The following is a 22,389-nucleotide window of genomic DNA, read 5'->3' as shown; positions in this document are numbered from 1 at the left end:
AAAATATTTGAAATTATTGGCCAATGAGGTAAGCAGTAAATACAAGCATTTGCGCAGCGATAACGGGCTACATCACTAATGTGCTAATTCAGCAGTCAGATAAGATTTGGAATAGCCTTCCAATTTTAGCCATTTTTCATTCTCTAGTAAAGGCTTAAATTCCGATGCGCAGGGGTTGCTGTGGGAAAGAGGGGTATCTGCTGCCTTATCAGCAACACCGATAATATATTATTTACCACCCGAAAGCGAACAAATGTTAAGACCCGATATGCTTTGGGCCAAGTGAACGCAGTCCGCCGTTTAGTCAACGAACGAAACGAACACCGAACGGATATCGACTGGAAAGCCGATCTAAAAAATAGAAATAAAAATAAAATTCTGAGGCCCATTGGCATACCAAGAGCTGTTATTCAAAGCTGGCCCATTATCGCCCGGTTATCGGAAAATAAACGAGTTGCAAACGAATCGCGAAATTAATTGGCGCATGCTTGTCCATCCGGCGCGATCGTTCAGTTGGCCAACGGACGTACCGCGTACTGCAAGCGCACTCAACCCGAACCTATAGAACCTATAGAATATAGAATCCGATCGAACAACCACCCACCACCCACTCGAACAGTTACAGCAAAATGTATACGCCGCCGGCGCCTAGCATCAAGAACTTCGGTTCCCTCAAAACGGCCGTACTCTGGGCCGGAATCCTCGGAGTGGTACGTAATCTCCTCACCTGGCACAATAGCGCGACCGCGACCGCGACCCCAATACAGTACCCTTCCATTGATAAGAGATAGCGAGTTTACAACCTGTGCACTCTTCCAAATTGGATGCCCACTTGCTGTCTCCCCTGCCCACTGGGAAGCCCCTGCTCCACCTGATCGGGAGTTAATCGTTATAGAATCAAAAATTGAGTCACCCTCGGACAACTCCTAGTCTGAAGTGGCTCAGATAATGCCTCCTGTTGACGTGTGTAAACAAAAATTAAAAAAAGAGTTTATTCATTTCAAGTGGCGTATCAAAAAATTAAACATTTGTTGATAAACTTAATGGATCTGCAGAGATTATAGATCTCCAAACGACAGTTTTATAATTATTCCAAAAATATTCCAAAATTAAACAAAGCTAAAAGCCATATCTCCCATTATTTAGGCCCAGTCTATCATCTGGATGGGTCTGACGATAACCGCCATTCTTGCCTACAACTGTGTGCTCTACATCACGGATTCCCTTAGTTTCGGTTCGATGGTGAAAACCGTCTTCTTCGACGTGTATTTCAAGGGTGCCTGCAAGATGAGCCCGGGCAAATACCAAAACTACGACATGACCATCCTGGACCAGGTTGAGACTGTCTTTGACCCGCAACAGGTGTTGATCTGGGACTGTGTCTATTTGGGAGTTTCCGTCTGCTGGCTCATCGTTTCCTGTGTGCTACTTGCCTGTGAGTATTTTAACAATAAATAGTAGTCAGTTTATACCTCTGGAAGCGGAAACCCACTGCATTGTGGTCGATATCGTAACGTTTTATGATTCATCTGCAAAGTTCCTTTATCAGTCGAGGTCCACGATAAAATTGAAATCCCCTCGCATGCTTTCGAGTCCGCCATAAAGCTAAGCAAACAAAAAGTAACGATAAGTTTATTTGAAACTTTATTATAGATTGTATAATGATTTCATTGATGGTTGTTCCCATAAAAACCTTTTCTTTGATTCGAAGTTGGCTTTCTCTAAGATTTTGTGGTATTATTGAAGAAGTACTATGTCTATAGTTGAATGGGTCGATATAGGAATCTTGTTAATTGAAAAACTGCATGACTTTGATTGATAACTCGCGAAATAATTCATTTCTTTGATCACATGCTTTGGGAGTAATTTATTTCTAAAATTTCCTTAAATTAAAATATAAAACTTGTTCTTCAGGGGTGCGCAAGGACAATGTGAAGAAGAGCTTGACTGCCATCTACACCTGGGCCTTCTTCGTGGCCGCCATCTGCTGCATGGACGTGGCCTCCGGCGTAATCTTCGGCGTCGATTACGGACGCTTCAACGCCGAGGCTCTGAAGTATAATGCCAACTCTATTAATGAGGGGCCAGTCGATCCAATGGCCGCCACCTTGATTGCCGGAGCCGTGGCCGCCATTTCCATGATGATCATCTCCTTCAAGGGATTCGTGCTGTGGCTCATCAACGTCGGTCTGCTGATCTACCTGCTGATCAGAGCCACTCGCATTGCCGCCGATAAGGATGGTGTGGTAAGTGACAGTCAAGGTGGAGGTCATCGATGATTTCATCGTCCACCTATGCTACGGGCCATTGTCTATTTGGGCGGGCTCTAGTTCTATAAATTCCTCTGAAATGTCTGTAAGAATATTTGTTAGGCGCCGAAAGTGAAATTCATTGGCCAGTGAGTACTACGGCATGGCTAAACATAGCACCGTGTCTCCATAAACTTACCCTGGTGGTGGTGCTACCCACTGCTGATAAGGCGCCACACCAAGGCATTTTTGGACTCGACGGTCGTCGATAAATGGCTTCAGTTTGATAGCGGACTCCTGGGTTTTCTGGGCTATAATACACTCTTGGCTAGGAGTACTCTTTTACTTGAAAGGGGGTTCCTATGTACGCTATGAGGGCGGATAGGTAGAAGTACCTAACACTCATATAAAGTATAAAAGTAAAGAAACATTTATATTTTTACAGGATACATTGTTCAATCCCCGCAAGGATTCCAATGATATGCTGACCACCAGGCCCCCCATACGCGCCTATGAGGAAGAGAAGTGAGTCCAAAAAATCTATAATCTTCTATATTTTGAATGATTATTTCTTCATTCACTTCCAGAGTGGAGGTCCAGGCCTACAACAATGCCGCCTACGTGCCTGATAACCGCTCCACGGCCGAGACGATAGAGGTGAACGAGGAGGCCATCATCCGGGCGGCGCACATGTCGATGGACTCGAATCTGTTGGACCGCCGCTTCCGGGACCTCAACAACTTCCAGCAGTACCCGGCCCCGAATCCCCAGGCCAGCCGTCCGCTGCGCCAGTCCTCACAGGTTCCCGTCCAGGAGACCGTGGTGGTGGCCACGTCGGGATTCCCCCTGCCGGACTATTCCCCGCAGCCCAGTCCCAATGGCATTCTGCGACCACGCCAGTACTAGATACCTATTAACTGGCGCCCTCCATAAGCCCAACTCTTCCATTAATTTAATTCTCAAATAATCCCCCAAGTGACAGCTAAAGTTTAGTTCAAATTTTATCAGTACTTATAATAAATAATGTGTTGTGCACTTTATTATTATTTATTCGCATGTTAATAACAAACTAAGAGTGCAGTTGTAAATATAAATAAACAGTTATTGTTGTTTTGCACAGCCGAGTGTTGAATGTTTACTTGTTATTTTTTTCAAATTTCATAACAGGGCGGGCTGATAAGGCGGGAGAATGAAAACGGCCCCCAGCAACGTTTCAATTATTTAGTTCGAGATTAAAAAAAATACGTAAATGGAATTAGTGACAAATACTTTGTATTTTGTGACATTACTGAAAAAGACTTAAATTATGTGTAGAATTTTTATGAAATAGTTTTTTTTGTAGGACTTTATTTTGGTTTGTAATTGTTGTTGTTAAAAGCATTTTTTTGTAAGCCATTGAAAAGTTTATTGTAAGCTTAATAAACACACAGAGACACTATTTATTTGCAAAATTATAATAACATTTTAAATTTTATCTTGTTCCCGCCTTATCCAACCAGCGTTGCCACCTTCCTTCCTATTATCAACCAGAGCTGCCAGTCTGTGCCTTGCGATATCCACGCGTTTTGACGTTTTTTAGCTTCTTATCAGCTGCCATTTAGCCGGGGTCAAAACAAAAGTTCATTAAATCGTCGAATTTGTGATAAGCTTGTTCAATATTCGACTTTCATCTCGAGAGCCAGGCATTTAACGTTAAGTGTGTGTTTGAGAGCCGCTCATTTGTCAACGATACACCCCCGGGAACGGTCGCAAATTTACATAGCAGGCAGAAGCGTCTGTTTTCCGTCGATTGTTTTTCCGCCTATTTTTAATTGAAAAACATGGTTTTTATTACGAAACTCGCACGAGTCGGCGTCCAGGCAGCAAGACAGCTGCGGGCCACGCCCCTTCCCGCCGTGCAGGGCCGTAGTTTCCACCTGACGTGCCTTTTAGCCAAGGGTAAGCCGGTTTATGCAACATGAAAGTTGTGGAGTCACTGCTTACTAAACTGTAATCCTTTCCAGAACGTCGCTACACAGTCAAACACGAGTGGGTGGAGGTGGAGGAAGGGAACAAGGCTGTGGTTGGTATCTCCAGCTACGCTCAGGAGGCTTTAGGAGATGTGGTCTTCGCCCAACTGCCAGAACCGGGCACTACCCTGAAACAAAACGATGAATGCGGGGCCCTGGAGAGTGTCAAGGCGGCCAGTGAAGTTTACTCGCCCGTGAGCGGCAAGGTGACGGAAAAGAATGGCCAGGTGGAGGACTCGCCGGCCCTAGTCAATAGCAGCTGCTACGAGAAGGGTAAGCAAAAAAAGAACATCCTTTTGTGTAAAAAAAACTATTTTAATTCTTTCTCTTCCCACAGGCTGGCTATTTAAGGTGGACTTGAAAAACCCCAAGGAACTGGATAACCTTATGACCGAGGAGCAGTACAAATCCTTCCTGAGCAGCAGTACTGACCACTAGACAAGCAGCCATCCTCTGAAGCAACAACCGAGCATTTGTTATCTCCTAACGCACACTCGCATACACACACCCGAAAATCTCGCCGCCATCCAAAAAACACGTTGTTGTAGCTCTTGAATATTGTTACGAATAAGAATCGACAGTAAAGCCAAATATTATATTTAAATCGGGCAGCTTGACCTGCGGGTGGCAGCGTCGCGGTCGGAAATTGTCTGCTCCCCCATGGAAACCTTCTAGCTGATAAGACTGAAGCCAAAGAGAAACGTGCCTGAAGTAGCTCAGAGATAAGGATTGAGTGAAATGTGTCTAAGAGAACTCTCATCGCGGATCCACTCAATTTCATAACGATCAGCTTAGAGCAACGTGTTTGTGTACATAAATTCGTCTACACTCGGCACTGTGCAACGGAAAAATACTTTTTTTGGTAATAATTTTAAATGTTATAGACGTTGGCTGTAGAATTTGAAACCTGAAACCCTTGTTAACAAAATACATGCAATAAAATGCCATCATTAATTGTTTAAGTAGTTTTTAATAGTTTTGGACTAACATTTTCTAATATATCATATACCTGGGGACTAATTGATAGATTTCTTTAATATTTTTTAGATAACTACTTGGAAATTTAGATAATTTAATCATGAGGGACCTGGACTTAAATATGATATTGTATGTTCTTAAAATTTTTAAATGCAAAAGGGCTTTCAGTAATAATAAATAATCAAGATCAACATCTAATATTTCTATTAATCTTGATTAAAGGCTTATAAACGACATTGAAATTGTTTTAATATTAATTTTACTATTAAGTTTATTTTATATCATCTATTAAGCCGCATTATTGTTTTGTTTGTTTTCAAAAACCATCTATTTTATTCCCATAGTGAACTGTTGGGAATCGGTCTGTGAATGATAACACGGATCAGCTTGGCGCGGCGTGCCAGTGCAGATTTGGAAATAAACTGTTGCCGGGACATCTATCGGACGGCACACGCCACCGCCATCACCTGATTGCCGATGATGTGCAGCCAGCCGGTCGGGACTGTCCGGCCGGACACACCTTCCTCTGGAAAGTTACGCCGTGCTTGAAGATAAGGACGTCGAAAGTCGCGCCTTGAAAATGCGAACGATCCCGATGCCGATAAGGCCCTCCGAACGCGCCGCCCATGTTCCGTTGAACTTGAAGAGCGTGTTCGGCGGGCAGCCACCACCAAAAAGCCCCTAAAGCTCTCTGGTGGAGGCGAATAGCTTTCTCGAAGCTCACTTCACATGGTCTGTGCTCATTCCGATTTTCGAACTCAGTCCGTGCGGTGCGAGGAGCTCGCGTGCTGCTCGCAGAAAAATAATAAAAACAAACACTCAGACACACTAAGTTAGGGAAGGATAATAGCAAGCAGGACAATTGCAATTGCTAGACAAAGGAGCAGAAATAAAAATAAAATACAATAAACCATAAATCAACACAGTCAGGCAGACAAAATGCCAGCGGAAAAATCAATATACGATCCTAATCCGGCCATCAGCCAAAATGCGTACATATCCAGCTTCGAGGAGTACAAGAAGTTCTACCAGGAGTCCTTGGACGATCCGGCGGAGTTCTGGTCCCGCGTGGCCAAGCAGTTCCACTGGGAGACGCCCGCCGACCCTCAGAAGTTTCTCCAATACAACTTCAACATCTCCAAGGGACCCATTTCCATCAAATGGATGGAGGGAGCCTCGACTAATCTGTGCTACAATCTCCTGGATCGCAATGTCCGGAACGGATTGGGTGACCAGATTGCCTACTACTGGTGAGTTTACAGCCTCGTCATCGCCGTTGTCCTCGTCAACCACGGCACTGGGTGGTGTAGGTCGAATGAAAACAAAAGTTGCTCGAATGCCAGGACAGGAGTATTGATTTTTCTGGTGGTTACGAAACTCTCGCCTCGTGACGTAGATGTAGAGGTGTTTTCCTCCTTGCCAGGATTTACTGCGCAGGCACCATAAATACCAGACCAGATGATTCTCCTCAACTCCTGCTCTGAGTCGTTTGTTTGCTTTTCGGGCAAGGATGCGCTTCAAGGACACGTCCCACCTCCTTCCATCGATTTTCAGCAGTAGTAGGGAAATTATTATTCCATTTCTTTCTGTCTGTCGAACGAAAATGGAGCAATTACCTTTGTTTTGATAAAGCCCAATTGCTGTAATCGTTTGCATACCAAATGTGATAGCCTAACCACTTTAATTAAATCAATTTTGGTGATTTTTTGAAGCCCGATTGCAGTTTAGGCATGGGTATAGGTATAGGTACTCTGGGTCAATGTCAGGGCCACTTCTGCTCTCGACGACCCTCATAAGAGGGTGACCCGGCCAAGTTTATATGGCTAATATTGGTTATTACCAAAACCGGTTGAAGGATTGGTTTAGTTTTTGTTTATCTTTAGCTGTGAATTGATTTTTAGCAATATATTTATAATTTTTTACCCAGGCTATTGTTTTGGAATGCGAACTAATAAATATTAATTTAAATTTGCGCAAATCGCACTCTGGACTTTCATCTTAGTGTAACTAAAGTCTATAGATATCCAAGTCATCCGTAAACTTGAATGTTTGTTTTTTCCCACGCGTCTGGCAAATATAAAGAGTACAGAACCCCCAGAGCAAATATTAAATAATAGATTCTTCTCACTTTGAACTTAATTGTGTTAGCATTCTTTTCTGGTTACGATCCAAAAACAGACACTCCCTTTCTCCGATTAGATGGGGGGTACTACCATATAACGTATATATACTTCAGCTTTCGAGTGCCCACTCGCAACGCAATTAATTTGAGATACCCTGCCTATAACTCTGGATGGAATAAGTATTTTGTTTTGGTTTCGCGAGAAGATTCGCCGTATTTGAGGCCCAAAGTTCAGCGTGCAGTGCGTCAGGAATAAAAAAAGCACAATGTTAAACAAATGTTAATGCTAATGAGCTTATCTCGGGGTTATCACTTGTTTACCTCTCCGTAGGTAAAAGGGCGTGCTGCAAGCGGCCGGCCGGGTGAAATGCAAATGAAAGTCAGGTAATTGAAAGGCAATTACAAGGTCATTACTGCTAGTCCGCCGCCCTCCGTCCTCTGTCCATTAGTTTCAACTTTAAAGTACCCTCCTTGAGTGCTCATCACCCAGTCTGTGCTTTTCCCCTATTTTTATGGGAATTATTTAATCCCAGCACCCACAATCTGTCCTCAATTTTGGTGATAAGATAGTAATGGAACTGGAAAAAAATAGACAATAAAACGCGTTCACATAATGAGTAATAATTAACGCCATTCGAACGGCCCGTTTTGCAGATAATTTTATTTCAAACCAAAGCCAAGCAAAACAAATCTTAAACTTTATAGGCCAGGTATTTATGGGCTAGATAGGCTAGATGGGCTAGGGATAGGAAATTTTGAAGAGCTAGTAGAGTTAAATACTGGATGTTGTGGCCGAATATTAAGATGTTATAGATAAGAACACACGTTCTATACTTTTAATTACAAAATTACCAATAAAATAATCCACACTTTGAAAATGTGTCACTGCCTCGAATATAACCGATTCGATCGCAACCGATTTGCGCAAACGGTTTTTGGTTTCGAGGCTGGTCGGCAACAACACCAAATTGAATTAAACACACGCCCAAGAGCGAAAGCCGGGCGGAATTATGTAAGCGATTTGACAATGCCCGCAAATTGTTTATTCAAATTGATTGAAGCGCGTCTTTGCGTTAAACATTTCGATCTTTTTTAGTATTATTTTCATTCCAATCCGTCCGTTTGTGTGTCAGCGTGGCGGCGTCTGGGCAAAAGGTGCAAGAATAAGTGAGAACAGGTGAAAAACAAAGGTAAAAGAGGCAAAAATAAAAACAGAATATTATAGACCGTTGTTGTCGAGGTTTGAGATGCACTGGCAGGTGACAGTTAACAGTTTGAGATCTATTGGGGAGGTAGAAAATCACGCGATCAGATCGTCTGATTCACTCACAACCAATTAGATAGCTCTGCTCCTCACGCACACCCAGGTCTGGGGGGCTGGCGGGGACAGAGACAGAAAGAATGGTCTGAGTAGGCCATACCTGAGTGTGTCTTACCTGACTAAGACTCTAGAATAGTGCTGACTGGGCATTTTTGGCTATTTCTCTTTACTGTTATCTGCGGCGTTGATTAAGCTGGCCCTACCTTCTTTATGTAAATTATGTAACGCCGTTGCTCCACTGTCACCTCGAATCAATGGGCCACGAGTCGAAAAAGCGAGATCATTAGATTAACATTGCAGATGAACATCATACGATAATGGCTCTAAAACTGTAGGGCTCCACCAGACCTGGCGACGTCGTATGAGAGACGAGATCCACTAAACAAAACGAAAGCACTGAGAAAAATCTATTTACAGTATATGTTTTTATCTTTTTATATTTACAAAAAAATTATAACTTTTTCCAAACCTCTTTGTTTAAGAAAATTGTAAAATATTTGATTAGTTTTATTTTCAAAAACAAATTACATTTTTCTCTGTGCATGAAAACATGCGATGCCATTTATTCGACACGCGATTCCCCAGCTGTTGTTATGGTTATTAAGATAAGTTTAGCACTGCTTATTGTTTTTTTTTTTTCCAAGATCGCCGATCACTCATAATTTTGAGCAACCACGCGTGCGGAGGAGAGAGCTATTTCCTTTTTTTTCCATGATTATTTTAGAATATTTTTGTGATTTCTGATAACACAGCAGCGGCCACGCGTCTAGCCGTGGTCAAGAGGTGAAAAGTAGCAGTACTGCATGAGGTGTTTCCAAGGCGGTATGGAAAATTTCTTGTCTGGCGATCCGCCGACGAGATTAGAGGCGAGTGGCCCGATTACGTCTCTAAATTGAAAATTAATATACTCGTCGCGCCACATTTTTTCCCACCAATTTCAGTTAGTCATACATATGTATGTGGCGGGAGAAGCCTCCACATCATGGGCTCCCATACTTCGGTGATAAGTGCAGAGGACGTCCGCAAATAGTTAGCCTTGACTGTGAGCCGTCGCCAGCTGATTAGAAAAAAAAAAGGGGAAAAAGTAATGGCACGATTTTTGAAGTGAAAATTCCTGATTACAGCTCTGGAAGTATATTTTTTGGAGAGCATGGGCTTCAAGATATGATTCATAGTTTTGAGGGCTAATTGAAAATAGTTTTTATCAAAAAAGGGGGTTTTTTTGAACTTATTAAAGTTCTAAGTTCTTTGATTTGACTGGTAGTTTCTATAAAAAGTATCTGTATAACAATCTTATAAAGTAAAGTCAAGTTTCCAGATTAGTCACAGGAGTCTACCCTCTTTCAAATCGATTTACGAAGTATGACTGTCGAACCAGTGCGTATTTTGTTTATTTTTGCCATCTTACTAATTGGCAGCCAAACGTACAAACAAGTATTTCGAAAAAGACCAATAACATTTCGCGGCCTGTGGGCCGAGTCACGCCCCAAAACAACCCTCTGGCTGGTGGCGAACTTTGATCACCTTCGGGACTAGTCAGCGGTTCCAAAATAACCCCCAAAACGTCACACCAGGGTGCTTTGTTCCGTCCGCTTCCTGCTTTCTCTCGCATTTTGCCAATTTTGGTGGAAACCGAAACCGACATGAAAGTCACTTTATTGCCGGCCAGCTCTTATCTCTGGGCCGGGGAGGACGGATGATTTACACTAGCCATTGTGCCCTACTGATTGCATTGTCTACCTGTTCGCCGTACACCTGGGTGTCTAGGGTGTCTGACGGGGCTTGGCTATATGGCCTATATGGTTTATTGCTGTTCCGCCGTGCAAATCTGCCTTGGCCTCCAAACCAGGCGGGGAAAATTGCTTTCCCCATTACTGCTGCTACGACAGGCGATCGAGAATGTTTATATCCGTTTTGGGTTGGGGGTTATGAAATTATTCAAATTCACGATTTGTGCTCGGTCACGATTTCTGTTTATCCGCCCGCTAAGCTTTCAAAGCTCTTGGCATACGTTTCGTGTTAAATTCATTCATTTAATGGCAACAATTAGAGAGCGGCGGCAGTGCGAACTGTTTAGAGCGGATTGGGGGTACTTTTCAGAACGATTCTAGAAAGTATTATTTTCTAGAAATATGAAATCACCTAATAGAACTCGCATCAAGGTGTTTCCTAAACATACTTTTAGTTCTCAGTGTTCTTAGTCTAGTCTAAGACTTTTTCGCAGCTGTTGTGTTTAGAATTGTGTCGGTTATTGGCACTGCCTTCTGTTGCCAAGTTCAGAACAAAAAGGGAAAGGCACATACACAAGTATTTTCCATATAAATGGATACATACACCTTTGCAATATTACAAAAAAAAACTAAACACCTGAGGCTGGTATAATAAGGCCTTATTGTTACACTAACCCTGAACTTATCTGCAAGACAACAGACTTGTAATAAAATAAATTTTTTAACAGAAATAGATCACAATTATTTTGACACAAATTTCAAAATGCCAGACTATTTAAATGCCAGGAATCGAATTAAGACTCCTCGGCAATTAGGAAGAATCAAATTACGGAATTACAGCAAGTGATCCAATTGCGATCGGGGTAATTAGCCCAATTGTGGGACACCGGGTACGTGGCACCCATTTAAGAACCGGAGCCACCGAACCGTGCCCACTGTAAACACTGTGTAATGCAATGTAGAAATATTTCCTCATGGCCGTTGTTTTATTTTTGTTTCATTGTTCCAGGGAGGGCAACCACCCCGACGACTACTCCCGCGGCCTCACCTACCGAAAGCTGCTCGAGGAGGTCTGCCGGTTCGCCAATGTGCTGAAGGACCATGGCATCCGGAAGGGCGATCGCGTGTCCATCTACATGCCCATGATCCTGGAGCTGCCCATTGCCATGCTGGCCTGTGCCCGTATCGGTGCCGTGCACTCGATTGTCTTTGCCGGATTCTCGCCGGACTCCTTGGCGGAGCGGATGTTCGACTGCAAGGCCAAGTTGCTCATCACGGCGGACGGAGCTTGGCGTGGTGAGAAGCCCCTGTACCTGAAGGCGCTCTGCGACACGGCCCTGGAGAAGGTCGAGGAGATGGGCCACTCCGTGGAGAAGTGCATTGTGGTGTCGCATCTGAAGCGCGTGACTCCCTGCCAGGCGGATCATGTCGAGGAGGATATCCCATGGACCGACGATCGGGACTACTGGTGGCACGAGGAGATGGAGGATAAGGAGCCGGCCTGCTATCCCGAGTGGATGGACGCCGAGGATCCGCTGTTCATGCTCTACACCAGTGGCTCCACTGGCAAGCCCAAGGGCGTGCTCCACACCACCGCCGGCTACTTGCTCTACGCGGCCACCACATTCAAGATTGTCTTTGATTACAAGCCGGGCGATATCTACTGGTGCACCGCCGATGTGGGCTGGATCACTGGACACACCTACGTGGTCTACGGACCTCTGGCCAATGGAGCCACTTCGGTGATTGTAAGTACTTTCCAAAGAGGATTAAAGCCCGTGACTAACGTTTCCACTTGTTTAGTTCGAGGGTACTCCCTTCTATCCCGGCAATGACCGCTACTGGAGCGTTATCGACAAGTACAAGGTGACTCAGTTCTACACGGCTCCCACGGCCATCCGAGCCCTGATGAAGTTCGGCGAAGGACCAGTGCTCAAGCATAATCTAAGTGGTCTCAAGTAGGTTACCTATCCAAGTCTTTCCTTCCTCCAATTCTAACTATTCTTCCTTACAGAGTTTTGGGCAGCGTCGGTGAACCCATCAATCCGGAAGCCTGGCTCTGGTATTATCGTAACATTGGCAAGGAGCAGTGCTCCATTGTGGACACTTTCTGGCAGACGGAAACTGGAGGTCATGTCATAACACCTCTACCAGGAGCCACTCCCATGAAACCTGGCTCAGCTGTGAGTACCTCAGACTATGAGCTAAGAGATTAGGTAACTTATATTCCTTTTAAATTCTAGTCATTCCCCTTCTTTGGTGTGAAACCCACTCTGCTGGATGAGTGCGGCATTGAGATCAAGGGCGAGGGTGAGGGCTACTTGGTGTTCTCCCAGCCTTGGCCCGGCATGATGCGTACCTTGTACAACAACCATGAACGCTTCGAGGACACCTACTTCTCCAAGTTCCCTGGCTACTACTGCACTGGCGATGGTGGGTTTACATTTTTTGAAATAGTTTTTAAATTTTATTTAAAATATTATTTTCATAGGCGCCCGTCGCGATGCTGATGGCTATCTCTGGATCACTGGCCGTGTGGATGACATGTTAAACGTCTCTGGGCATCTGATGTCCACCGCTGAGGTCGAATCTGTCCTGACAGAACATCCCCGCGTGGCTGAATCCGCCGTGGTTTCCCGTCCACATCCAGTCAAGGGCGAGTGCCTCTACTGCTTCATCACTCCCAATGAGAACGAAGTTTTCGATCAGAAACTAATCTCCGATCTTAAAAAGATGGTGCGCGAACGCATCGGACCCTTTGCCATGCCGGATGTCATTCAGAATGCCCCCGGCTTGCCCAAGACCCGCTCCGGAAAGATTATGCGGCGAGTGCTGCGCAAGATCGCCGTAAACGATCGCAATGTGGGCGACACCTCGACCCTGGCCGACGAGCAGATTGTGGAGCAGCTATTCGCCAACCGACCCGTTGAGGCCAAGTAAATGGTAGATGGGTCCAGCTAAAGTTAGGCTCCCCAGCTTCGCATTTCCATCGCTGGCCAGCGCCAGAACATACGTATCCCAATTACGTATCCTGTAAATCTCCCCCTATATAGACGTGCATCTATAGACATAACTCTATTGCTTAATGTTGGCCCTGTTCCGGGTTACGGTGTGGTTGGCACCTTCTAAATTCTACTTAGTTTGTAAGCGTAAGCGTCTGGACGGATCCCGATCCGAGTAACTATCTGACTATCTCTATATTGTTGTGTATTGCCTGTTCATCGTAGTTACATACGCTCAGCACGCACACATTCTTTCCAGTTCTTTTCCGTTTCTTTGTTGTGTATGTAGTGTACTAGTAGCCTAAGTTCCCGCTAATTCGTTGTGATAAAAATTTAATTATATCTTACTTATGTATGTATTTTTAGTAGAATTGATATGAGACAAAATATATACACGATTCCAGTTGTAGCCACAAAAGTACACATCTCACACTTTTCTGTTTTCTGTTGTATTCCCATATTCTTTTATTTTGTAGATCTTCTATTTCTAGCCATTTCTAGCACACATTTTTCAGCTTTCCAGAGACGCACGTAAGTCCGGAACCGGCCGGGGGAAACTCCGGTTTCCTCTGTTAAACCCCCTTAGCCCGTAAGTTTTGAAAACGATACATATCAGTGTTGCATTCCTACATCCTACGTACGATCTACTTGTTGATGAGAAAATCGCTCGAATATACTATATACACTATATACATAATATATAACTATGTTATACGGTCAGAAGACTTACTGCAACGAAACATATCATGAAGTTACTGCTGCAAGCCTACGGATATTGTAGAGGTTACTGCTGTTAGAGCTCGTTATTTTTGGGATGTCGGTCTCGTAATCGAGTTGATGGCAATTGGCTGAAATGGGGACTTCGGTCTCACGTCTGATTGTAAAAAGATTGTTAGCTTTACAGCGATGGCAAAAGAATGAAATTTACATATCTAATTATATATATTTATGTACATGAACATATCTGTATAATAAAGTTATTGTTTCAATGTATATCTATATGTCCGTTGCATTTCAGACTATTCCGGGCGTATCTGGTTTTTATATTCGTGGTAGGTATGTATGACTGAAAATACAAAATATTTATTTGAATTGGTCCGATCCTGGGGGGCCTGGCAGGGCAATTCTATTCGGAGCATTTCCATCTAGACCTGATCGGCTCGAAGTGTACACTTTCGGCTCGGGACGGACTTGCGACTTCTTGGCGGCAGTGGGAGAACTCGGTGCACAGATAGTTAGTGGGGCGCGGATCCAGTACGGCACAGGTGTAATGGATGCCAACAAGGAGCCTCCGAAGCCGCCGCAACAAAATGCGGCAACAGGCTTCGGATTGGAGGACCACGAGGCCACGGGCGCCGATCCACGGGTGAATGCTTTCCGGACGGGCGAGGACAAGCGCCGGGCATCACTAAGCTCGAAATCTCAAACTCGCATCCAGCCCCAAAATACTGCCAACAATCCCGTTTCCGCCCACGTCCAAACAGGGGCCCCGCCGTCCGCTGGCCAGGTTGCAGCATCTCAGCCCAGTGAGGAGCAAGCGAGGCGCTCATCCGGCCCCAATGCAGCTGTTAATTACGGTATGGAGGATGAGAAGGCCAGTGCGCAGGATCAGCGGGTGAAAAACATCCAGGAGGAACATTTTCGTCGCTATCGCTCGCAAATGTCGATTGCCTCAATGAATACCTCTGCCGTGCCAGACCCTCCTCCAAAGCCAGTCCGCAGCTCCGAAACGGAAAGCGATACTCTGGGATCAGACGTGCCTCAGGAAGTTAACAATGAGGGAAGAAAAGTAGAACCTGAGACGGAGCCGGGGGTGGAAATGAAGCAGGTGTCCATAAAAGTAGACCCGGAAACAGCGCCGCTACTGCCTCCTCCTCCTCCTCCTGCTCCAGCTCCTGCTGCTGCTGCTCCGGAACCTGCGCGCAAATCGTTAGACATGGCACCAAAACAAGAATTCACGGAATCCCCTCAAAGGCCCGAGGATTTGCCGTTGCCACCACCCACCATGCCGGCCGGGGACGATGAAAAGGGCATGGACTTGGACGAAAAGGACGACGCTGAAAGCTCTTTGAGCAAACTCACCAATACGGATGTGACCTTTGATCCCTCAAAAGCCTATGCCTGCAAGGGGACCAATACCTCGCCCGATCCCTCCGGACTGATCTATACAGAGGCAGAGGATAGCGATACAGATGTCAGCGACGAGGAAGAGGAGAACAACCTTCCAGATGTGGTTCCTGCCGAGAATTTGGACCAGCTCTTTCTGTTGGCCTGCCGTGAGGTTCGAAGTGTGGGTTCCATTGCCCTCACAGAAAGTAACAAGGATGAGAACAAGCAAATCGCTAACAGGAGTCCTAACCAGCATGCCATATCTCCAGCTGGCAACGCCGTGGAGGAGTTGTTCATCGAGGCCATAAGTTCCAGATATCCTGACCACAAGTAAGTATTTCCAGAAATTTTGGTCCTAGATCTATAATTCCCTATTACTATTATTCCCTATAAATAGATTCATAGCTGAGGAGAAAATTTCGAGGTCTGAAGATGGCATTTGTAACTTGACGGATGATCCCACGTGGATCATTGATCCCATCGATGGTACCGTCAATTACGTCCATCAGTTCCCCTACTACTGCATTTCCGTGGCCTATTTGGTGAACAAGCAGACCCAGTTCGGCATCATCTACAACCCTCCAATGAAGAACATGTACACGGCTCAGCGGGGAAAGGGTGCCAAAATGAATCGCCAAAAGATCAAGACCACTGGACAGAGGGAGCTCTCCAATGCCTTGGTCCTGCAGGATTACGGAACGGCGGGTAATGATGAGCGTAGAAGGGCAGCCAAGGCGAACGCAGATACTCTATCCGGGAAAGTGCAAGCGTGAGTACTGTGTTTTAAAATATTTCCATAAAAATAATAAAACATCCTTACCATTGTCCTCTAGTTTGCGCGACGTTGGCTCTCCGGCTATGTGCCTGGCGTTGGTGGCTTCTGGAGTGGCGGATGCCTACTTCAATTTTGGCCTTCATTGTTGGGACATGGCCGCCGGGGTTCTTATCGTCACCGAGGCCGGCGGTGTGGTAATGGATCCGGCCAACACTGACCTCGACATCATGGCCCGTCGTTGCCTGGCAGCCTCTTCCGAACACCTGGCCCTGCAACTGGGCAACAGTCTGCAGCAAATCTATCCAAGGCCACGCGACGACGAGGCCAAAGCCTCGCCTGATGAAATGGCCTCTGAGATGAGGGACTTCAGCGCACAGACCGATTTCCCGGAAACCGAAGAGTCGTCTTCCTCGGATCAAAACAAGGACCATGCTTAGTTCTCAGGAAACTGACCGCCAGGAAGTCCAAGTTCAATTGGCGAGTAAATTTCGTTGTATCGAAAATGCAAGAATATTTTGGTTTTTATTTAAAATGAGTGAAGATGATTTTGGATTAGATTGAAAAATTATCACTTGTATGGTTTTTAAATTTAAAAAAACCTACAAAAAAATTTGGGATCATAAAGCCTTGGTGTCTGTTGTATCAAATTTGGTTGACAATACCAAGTCTATTTAAAAGTAGAACTAATTATATATCGGTTTATTCACCAAACTTATTTAGTAACTATGCCAATGTCTTTTCAAATGTGGCGCGCTCTGCCAGGGGTGCAACGATGGGTAAGATTTCGGAGTGAGTGCCAGTGTTTCCAAACGACGCACGAAATTTTGTAAACTGTTTTTATGAATGAAAAACTTTAAATTGCTTAGCAATATTAGATTAGATTATTAGTTCTTCTGGGTTAAAGTACAATATTTAAAGAGGGCGTGCTATATGCGTGGTTAAGTGGTCTCTTAACTTTATCTTATGCTGTTTGACAACACTGGCTGAATCGGCTGTTTCAATAATTAGATTATAATTCGCAAATTTTGATTTTTGCCATAGCTTCATTCAATTTCGGGGAATTGCAACGGACACACCACGAAAATGGCTGCTACCGTGGATCTGGAGAAGTGCTTTGAAGTGGCCAGCAACCTGGTGTCTGAGGCTGGTCGGGTAAATGAGTTCCTGGAATAATACTTCAAAACAATAGTGGAATTTTCCTTTAAAAACATTGTTTTGTTTTCCCCTCAAGTTGATCGCCCGGAATAACGACAACCGCACGGAGTTCGAACTTAAGAGCAACGACATTGACTTGGTTACCCAAACGGACAAGGATGTGGAGAAGCTAATAATGAACGGCATCCAGAAAGCGTTCCCTGATCACAAGTGAGTATTCCAAAGAGATGTTGGATTTTAATCAAGAATCCTAATGGTTTCAGGTTTATTGGCGAGGAGGAGAGTGCCGAAGGTGGAGTCAATAAGCTGACGGAGGCTCCCACCTGGATCATCGATCCTGTGGATGGTACCATGAATTTTGTGCACGCCTTTCCCCACTCGTGCATCTCCGTTGGTCTGAAGGTGAACAAGGTCACCGAATTGGGCCTGATCTACAACCCAATATTGGAGCAACGCTTCACCGCACGAAGGGGTCATGGGGCCTTCTATAATGGCAAACGAATCCAAGTAAGCGGTCAAAAGGAGATTGGAAAGTCTCTGGTCACCAGCGAGTTCGGAACCACCCGCGACGAGGAAAAAATGAAGGTGGTTAACGAGAACTTTGCCAAAATGGCCAAGAAGGTGCACGGGTAAGTGGTTTGGGTAAACTAAAATGCTGTACAATTTTATTAATTTGTTGTCTGATTCTGTAGCTTCCGCGTTTTGGGCTCTGCTGCCTTGAATATGGCCATGGTGGCTCTGGGAGCTGCCGATGCAAACTACGAGTTTGGCATTCACGCCTGGGATGTCTGTGCCGGAGACTTAATTGTTCGTGAAGCTGGCGGAGTGGTCATCGATCCCAGTGGCGGGGAGTTCGACATTATGTCCCGTCGTGTGCTGGCAGCAGCCTCCCCAGAGCTTGCGCAGGATATCGCCAAGGAGCTGACTCAGTTCTACCCCCTACCAAGGGACGATTGAGTTACTTAATTATTTTGTGTGCATACCGACTTAAAGGAATCCATTCCTGAACAACTTAACGGAGGCATTTTACCTGTTCCGACCGTGTACCTAAGAATCACCTGAAGAATCCTAGTTCAAGAATCCTAGGAAGTTCCACACACTAACACATTTCTGTGTATCAACCGAAAGTTCTTTACGTTTGTGTGTTTAAATACTCTTTATATGTGTGTCTAATTTCTGCAAATCGCCGTAATAAACGTTGTTGCATTGTAGTAGAAAGCATCTATGTATATAGTTTATCTCTGATGAAATAGTTTTCCCACCCCGTGGAGCCACTGGAACTTTATCAATTCATTCAAAGACTCTTGTTTGTTTGCTTTTCTGTAATTTTATTACAATCTGCGTATTCCGCATTCTAATTAGTATTCGCAGTGTCTTATCGTCTTTTGCTATTTATTTTTGTTTGCGGCTTATGTAAGTTAGTAAAGCGAGCTTGACTCATATCTGGATAGTAGTGAATGCCCTGGATTGTGGATAAGGTTTGTTCAAATCAAAACAGGGCATTGCAAGGTCGAATTTTCCGACCGACCGACCGCATTGTACGGGGAGTGTTATTGGGGGCTAGGTATCAGTAAACAGCTAAGCAATGTCTTGCATATTGATATATGATTAGTTTATTTCTGGTTGATCTTTTTTTTGCACTGTATTCGAGTAGAGCGATTAGTGGCGATCGCAGGAAGTCGGCATCTGTCGATCAGCATGTTTTACTTTCTGGCTGCGTAGAGTATTATGCACTATCGTTAATACCATTTAAAATTTGACACATCATTGAAAAATGTAATCAAAGCTACAGTAGGTAAAAAATTGTATCTATATATTTATTATATATTTATTTATATAATAGTTAGGTATACTTTAATAATGTAATTAAAATTCTGTTGTTCTTGTTCTCATTGTATTTTAATGCTACATTCACAAGGTTCCATTATGCGCACTGGTTTACAAAAATTAACACAGAGATTTATCGGGGGACTTGTGCTTTGGATCGAAATTATATATAGGCGGGGTGTATGGGAGTGGGTGCTTTTCGGGGGATATAGAATAGAATGGGGATGGGAAATTGCTAGCGTTTCAAGTTGCGTGTCTTCTAAGATATTGCAAATCGTAGTCTAAAAATGTACGTACGTAGATCTATATTGATTTCGATATTCTAATTTAATAAGCGAAAGGTACACATGGAGCATAAAACGGCAGCCGTCTTGGTCTCAACGAAATGGAAACAGCTGCCTCTACTTTTAATATTTTTCTTTCCTTTGTCATACTAATAAAATTTACAAAATTTTCTATATAAATTCAACAATCAGTGAAGAGCTTTAGATTTAGAGAAGATTCCATTTTTGATTTTTACATACATGTATTCGTTATAATATAAGATAGATTTAAATATAGTTGTTGTATATTTTGTTCGCCTGTCGCTTATTTTTCTCATCTCATCTCATCTCATCTCATTGGATCTCCCGTCTCGTATCTCGTCTTCCATGTAAACTTAACACACGAATTTAGCACCAATCTATTCAAAAAATTGATCAAACAATTTGATTGTTCCAAGTTATACAAATGAAGCCTTAAAGCACTTAAATTAGATGGTCTCTAACCCAAGCATATTAATCGTAAGATGTCGAAAGTCTAATCTTAAGCGAGAAACTGAACACTTTGAATGGAGGTCGCTGCCGGAGAGAATCCTCCGCAGCGTTCTTAAGGACAGTGGAGGGTTTCGGGGGACTAAAAAATAATCAAGTCGCAGCGATTTAATGTTAAAAATTAATTTAAATTTATTTACACGCAGATACAATAAACGCATCGATCTTCAATTTGAAAGGATTTAAACTAGGCAGGATATATCCAATTTTTGCAAGCAAACGAAATGGGTCTTTTTGCTTTTCGACTATGCTAGGGTCCGTATCTCTAGGTGTAACATACACATATATCCGATATCGTTTATACTTTTAGTATTTAATATTATAATATTTAAAAAACCAGTATTTATCGAACTTTAACGCTCGCTCTTCAGTCGAGTTCTGAATAGATGCCTTGGTGAAAGTGATTCCCATTTTCGAAATTTCCGGGTGATGATGAGTTGGTGATGGTGATGGTGATGGTGGGTGTGATGCCTGATGCACATAGTAGATGGTATGGATGGTTTTGGTGGAGCTTGATGAGTCAACAATGAAATAAATAATTTATGTTGCGCATGGATATGTTCAGCGGGGAGTTCGGAACGCTCTAACACTGCTAGGTATGCAAATATGCAAATTGGGCTTAGTGAACTATTCCATTTAATGCTGAGTAGACGTGTATCTGATCTCCTGACCTCCTATCTCCTCTCTCTCCTCTGTCTCCGCTAATGCTACGTTGCTTAAGCCTACAAGTGGTAGAATATTTTTGTTGCGGTTGCTTTGCACGGCCCTTTGGAATCTCCGGAGCACCACCATCCTCCATCCTCCAGCAGTTCCATTTCTGATTTCGATCCCTTCGCGGGCTTACAGCTCGTCGTCGGCCTTCGGGATGTCGAAGATCTCGGCGAAGAGGGGCGGCAGGCGCAGCTTGGTCCAGTTCATCCGCAGCCAGTCTAGGTGTGAGAAGTGCTTGGCCCCCAGGGACCGAAGCTCCGGTATCTTGGCCTCCAGCGCCGGCATCAGTTGCAGGGCCTGGGGTGATCCCGCCCGGGAGCGCAGGATTTGAACGCGTAGCGCCTCCGCCACCAGCTCCCTGGCCCGGCCGATCACCTTGGGCTCGCTCAGTCCGGCCCTGTCGGAGGCCAGGAGCACCATGGCCGAGAAGAGTCCAATCTCGGTGTCACTCAGCCCGTAGGCGTTCAGTGTGTTGGCAAAGTTCAGCAAGGCGTTGACAAAGTCAGACTGTAGAATAGAGAAATCGAATTAGTTTTTATTATAATCCTCTTGGGAGATCTACTCACATCGTATAGTATCTCCAGTTGCTGGCACGTCAGATAGGCTCCATCGTCTAGTGTGAGAGTCGCCTCGTTTATCAGGCGTGCCACATGGGTCAGCCAGACCTCGAAGAAGCCCAGCTTGATGAGAATGAGCTGGTCGTCTTGGGTGAAATCACAGAAGCCAGGTACGCGTTTCGCAAACTCCACAATCCGCTGAACGCCGGGCGTAACTCTGGCCGAGAATTGCTGCCACAGCCAGATCTTTTGGAACTCGAGACTCTCGGCCACAGTGGTGGCGATCTTTCAAAGGGAGGAGGATTACTTAGTTAGGGCTACCTCTTAGTGAACTCTAGAGACTTACCCCATTCTGTGGCACTGTCACTGGGCGTCGCATCAGTTCCCGGGTCAGCTCCTCGGTGTAGGAGCAGTTGAGGCGATGCGCCTGCGATACGCACATGATGACATCGTAGACGGTCAGCTCGTTGGCGGTGCCGGCCAGGCCGTCGTGGCACATGCCCACTTGGTCGGAGCCCACCATACTGTTCCCCACCAGCTGCTGATGTCCCCCGACAACGACCACGCCCACGCTTACGCCGCCCACACTGCCGCCGCTGGCATTCGAGCTGCCGGTGGTGTTGTTGTTGACGCTGTTGTTGTTGGCACTGTTGCAACCGCCCAGCTCCGATGGCGAGGAGGCGATCGAACACATTTGTGGCGTTTGTGGTGTACTTGGTGTCTTAACCCTTATGCTGCTAGCATGCGATTGCTGCTGCTGCTGTTGTTGTTGCTGCTGCTGTTGCTGTTGTTGCAAGTGATGTTGCTGTTGTAGCTGAGTCTGATGCAGGCTATGCGCCGATGTATCATCCACATTTAGAGGCACGCCCACCGCTGAGGAGGACGACGAGGAGGAGGCTGCTCCGTTCAGCTCACGGGAACGCTTCGGAACACGACCATAACGTACAGCTGGAATAAAAAGAGATTTTCCGTTTAGTTTTCTTCGAAAAATCATCATGGCTGATCTCTTAAAAAATGGCCACCCGAAAAGTA

General features: G+C 44.8%; 6 protein-coding genes across 8 annotated transcripts in view; 5 read left to right on the top strand and 1 right to left on the bottom strand.

The window, feature by feature from the left end:
* Nucleotides 1–253: 253 nt before the first annotated feature.
* On the top strand, nucleotides 254–3,381 carry LOC6493047. Its single transcript, XM_001956913.4, has 5 exons — nucleotides 254–710; nucleotides 1,147–1,435; nucleotides 1,915–2,246; nucleotides 2,695–2,774; nucleotides 2,837–3,381. The coding sequence occupies exons 1-5, from the start codon at nucleotides 630–632 to the stop codon at nucleotides 3,153–3,155; spliced, it is 1,101 nt and encodes a 366-aa protein (XP_001956949.1). The 5' UTR covers nucleotides 254–629; the 3' UTR covers nucleotides 3,156–3,381.
* A 442-nt stretch (nucleotides 3,382–3,823) lies between these two features.
* On the top strand, nucleotides 3,824–4,849 carry LOC6493048 (glycine cleavage system H protein, mitochondrial). The gene is made up of 3 exons (XM_001956914.4): nucleotides 3,824–4,187; nucleotides 4,253–4,531; nucleotides 4,596–4,849. Exons 1-3 carry the CDS (start codon nucleotides 4,070–4,072, stop codon nucleotides 4,694–4,696), a joined length of 498 nt encoding a protein of 165 aa, XP_001956950.1. The 5' UTR covers nucleotides 3,824–4,069; the 3' UTR covers nucleotides 4,697–4,849.
* A 1,114-nt stretch (nucleotides 4,850–5,963) lies between these two features.
* Nucleotides 5,964–13,832, top strand: LOC6493049 (acetyl-coenzyme A synthetase). Its single transcript, XM_001956915.4, has 6 exons — nucleotides 5,964–6,486; nucleotides 11,419–12,157; nucleotides 12,213–12,367; nucleotides 12,424–12,592; nucleotides 12,653–12,842; nucleotides 12,901–13,832. The coding sequence occupies exons 1-6, from the start codon at nucleotides 6,176–6,178 to the stop codon at nucleotides 13,347–13,349; spliced, it is 2,013 nt and encodes a 670-aa protein (XP_001956951.1). The 5' UTR covers nucleotides 5,964–6,175; the 3' UTR covers nucleotides 13,350–13,832.
* A 104-nt stretch (nucleotides 13,833–13,936) lies between these two features.
* Nucleotides 13,937–17,018, top strand: LOC6493050. The gene is made up of 3 exons (XM_001956916.4): nucleotides 13,937–15,850; nucleotides 15,918–16,289; nucleotides 16,354–17,018. Exons 1-3 carry the CDS (start codon nucleotides 14,682–14,684, stop codon nucleotides 16,730–16,732), a joined length of 1,920 nt encoding a protein of 639 aa, XP_001956952.1. The 5' UTR covers nucleotides 13,937–14,681; the 3' UTR covers nucleotides 16,733–17,018.
* A 35-nt stretch (nucleotides 17,019–17,053) lies between these two features.
* LOC6493051 (inositol monophosphatase 1) lies at nucleotides 17,054–18,668 on the top strand. Its single transcript, XM_001956917.4, has 5 exons — nucleotides 17,054–17,071; nucleotides 17,337–17,447; nucleotides 17,527–17,660; nucleotides 17,714–18,079; nucleotides 18,143–18,668. Exons 2-5 carry the CDS (start codon nucleotides 17,379–17,381, stop codon nucleotides 18,405–18,407), a joined length of 834 nt encoding a protein of 277 aa, XP_001956953.3. The 5' UTR covers nucleotides 17,054–17,071; nucleotides 17,337–17,378; the 3' UTR covers nucleotides 18,408–18,668.
* Nucleotides 18,669–19,077: 409 nt separating this feature from the next.
* Nucleotides 19,078–22,389, bottom strand: part of LOC6506936 (ecdysone-induced protein 78C) — a 49,157-nt gene continuing 45,845 nt past the window's right edge. For all 3 annotated transcript variants that reach the window (XM_044714981.1, XM_032454934.2, XM_044714980.1), the window contains 3 exons: nucleotides 21,704–22,305; nucleotides 21,367–21,642; nucleotides 19,078–21,307 (listed from right to left, as the gene is read on the bottom strand). In XM_044714981.1, coding sequence (XP_044570916.1) covers nucleotides 20,930–21,307; nucleotides 21,367–21,642; nucleotides 21,704–22,305 — 1,256 coding nt within the window. In that variant the 3' untranslated portion in view covers nucleotides 19,078–20,929. The remainder of the gene's footprint in view (nucleotides 21,308–21,366; nucleotides 21,643–21,703; nucleotides 22,306–22,389) is intronic.

Source organism: Drosophila ananassae, chromosome 2R (assembly GCF_017639315.1).
Source record: "Drosophila ananassae strain 14024-0371.13 chromosome 2R, ASM1763931v2, whole genome shotgun sequence".
Classification (NCBI taxonomy): Eukaryota; Metazoa; Arthropoda; class Insecta; order Diptera; family Drosophilidae; genus Drosophila; species Drosophila ananassae.
Note: the sequence above shows the minus strand (reverse complement) of the source record. Positions and strands in the feature narration are given on the sequence as shown.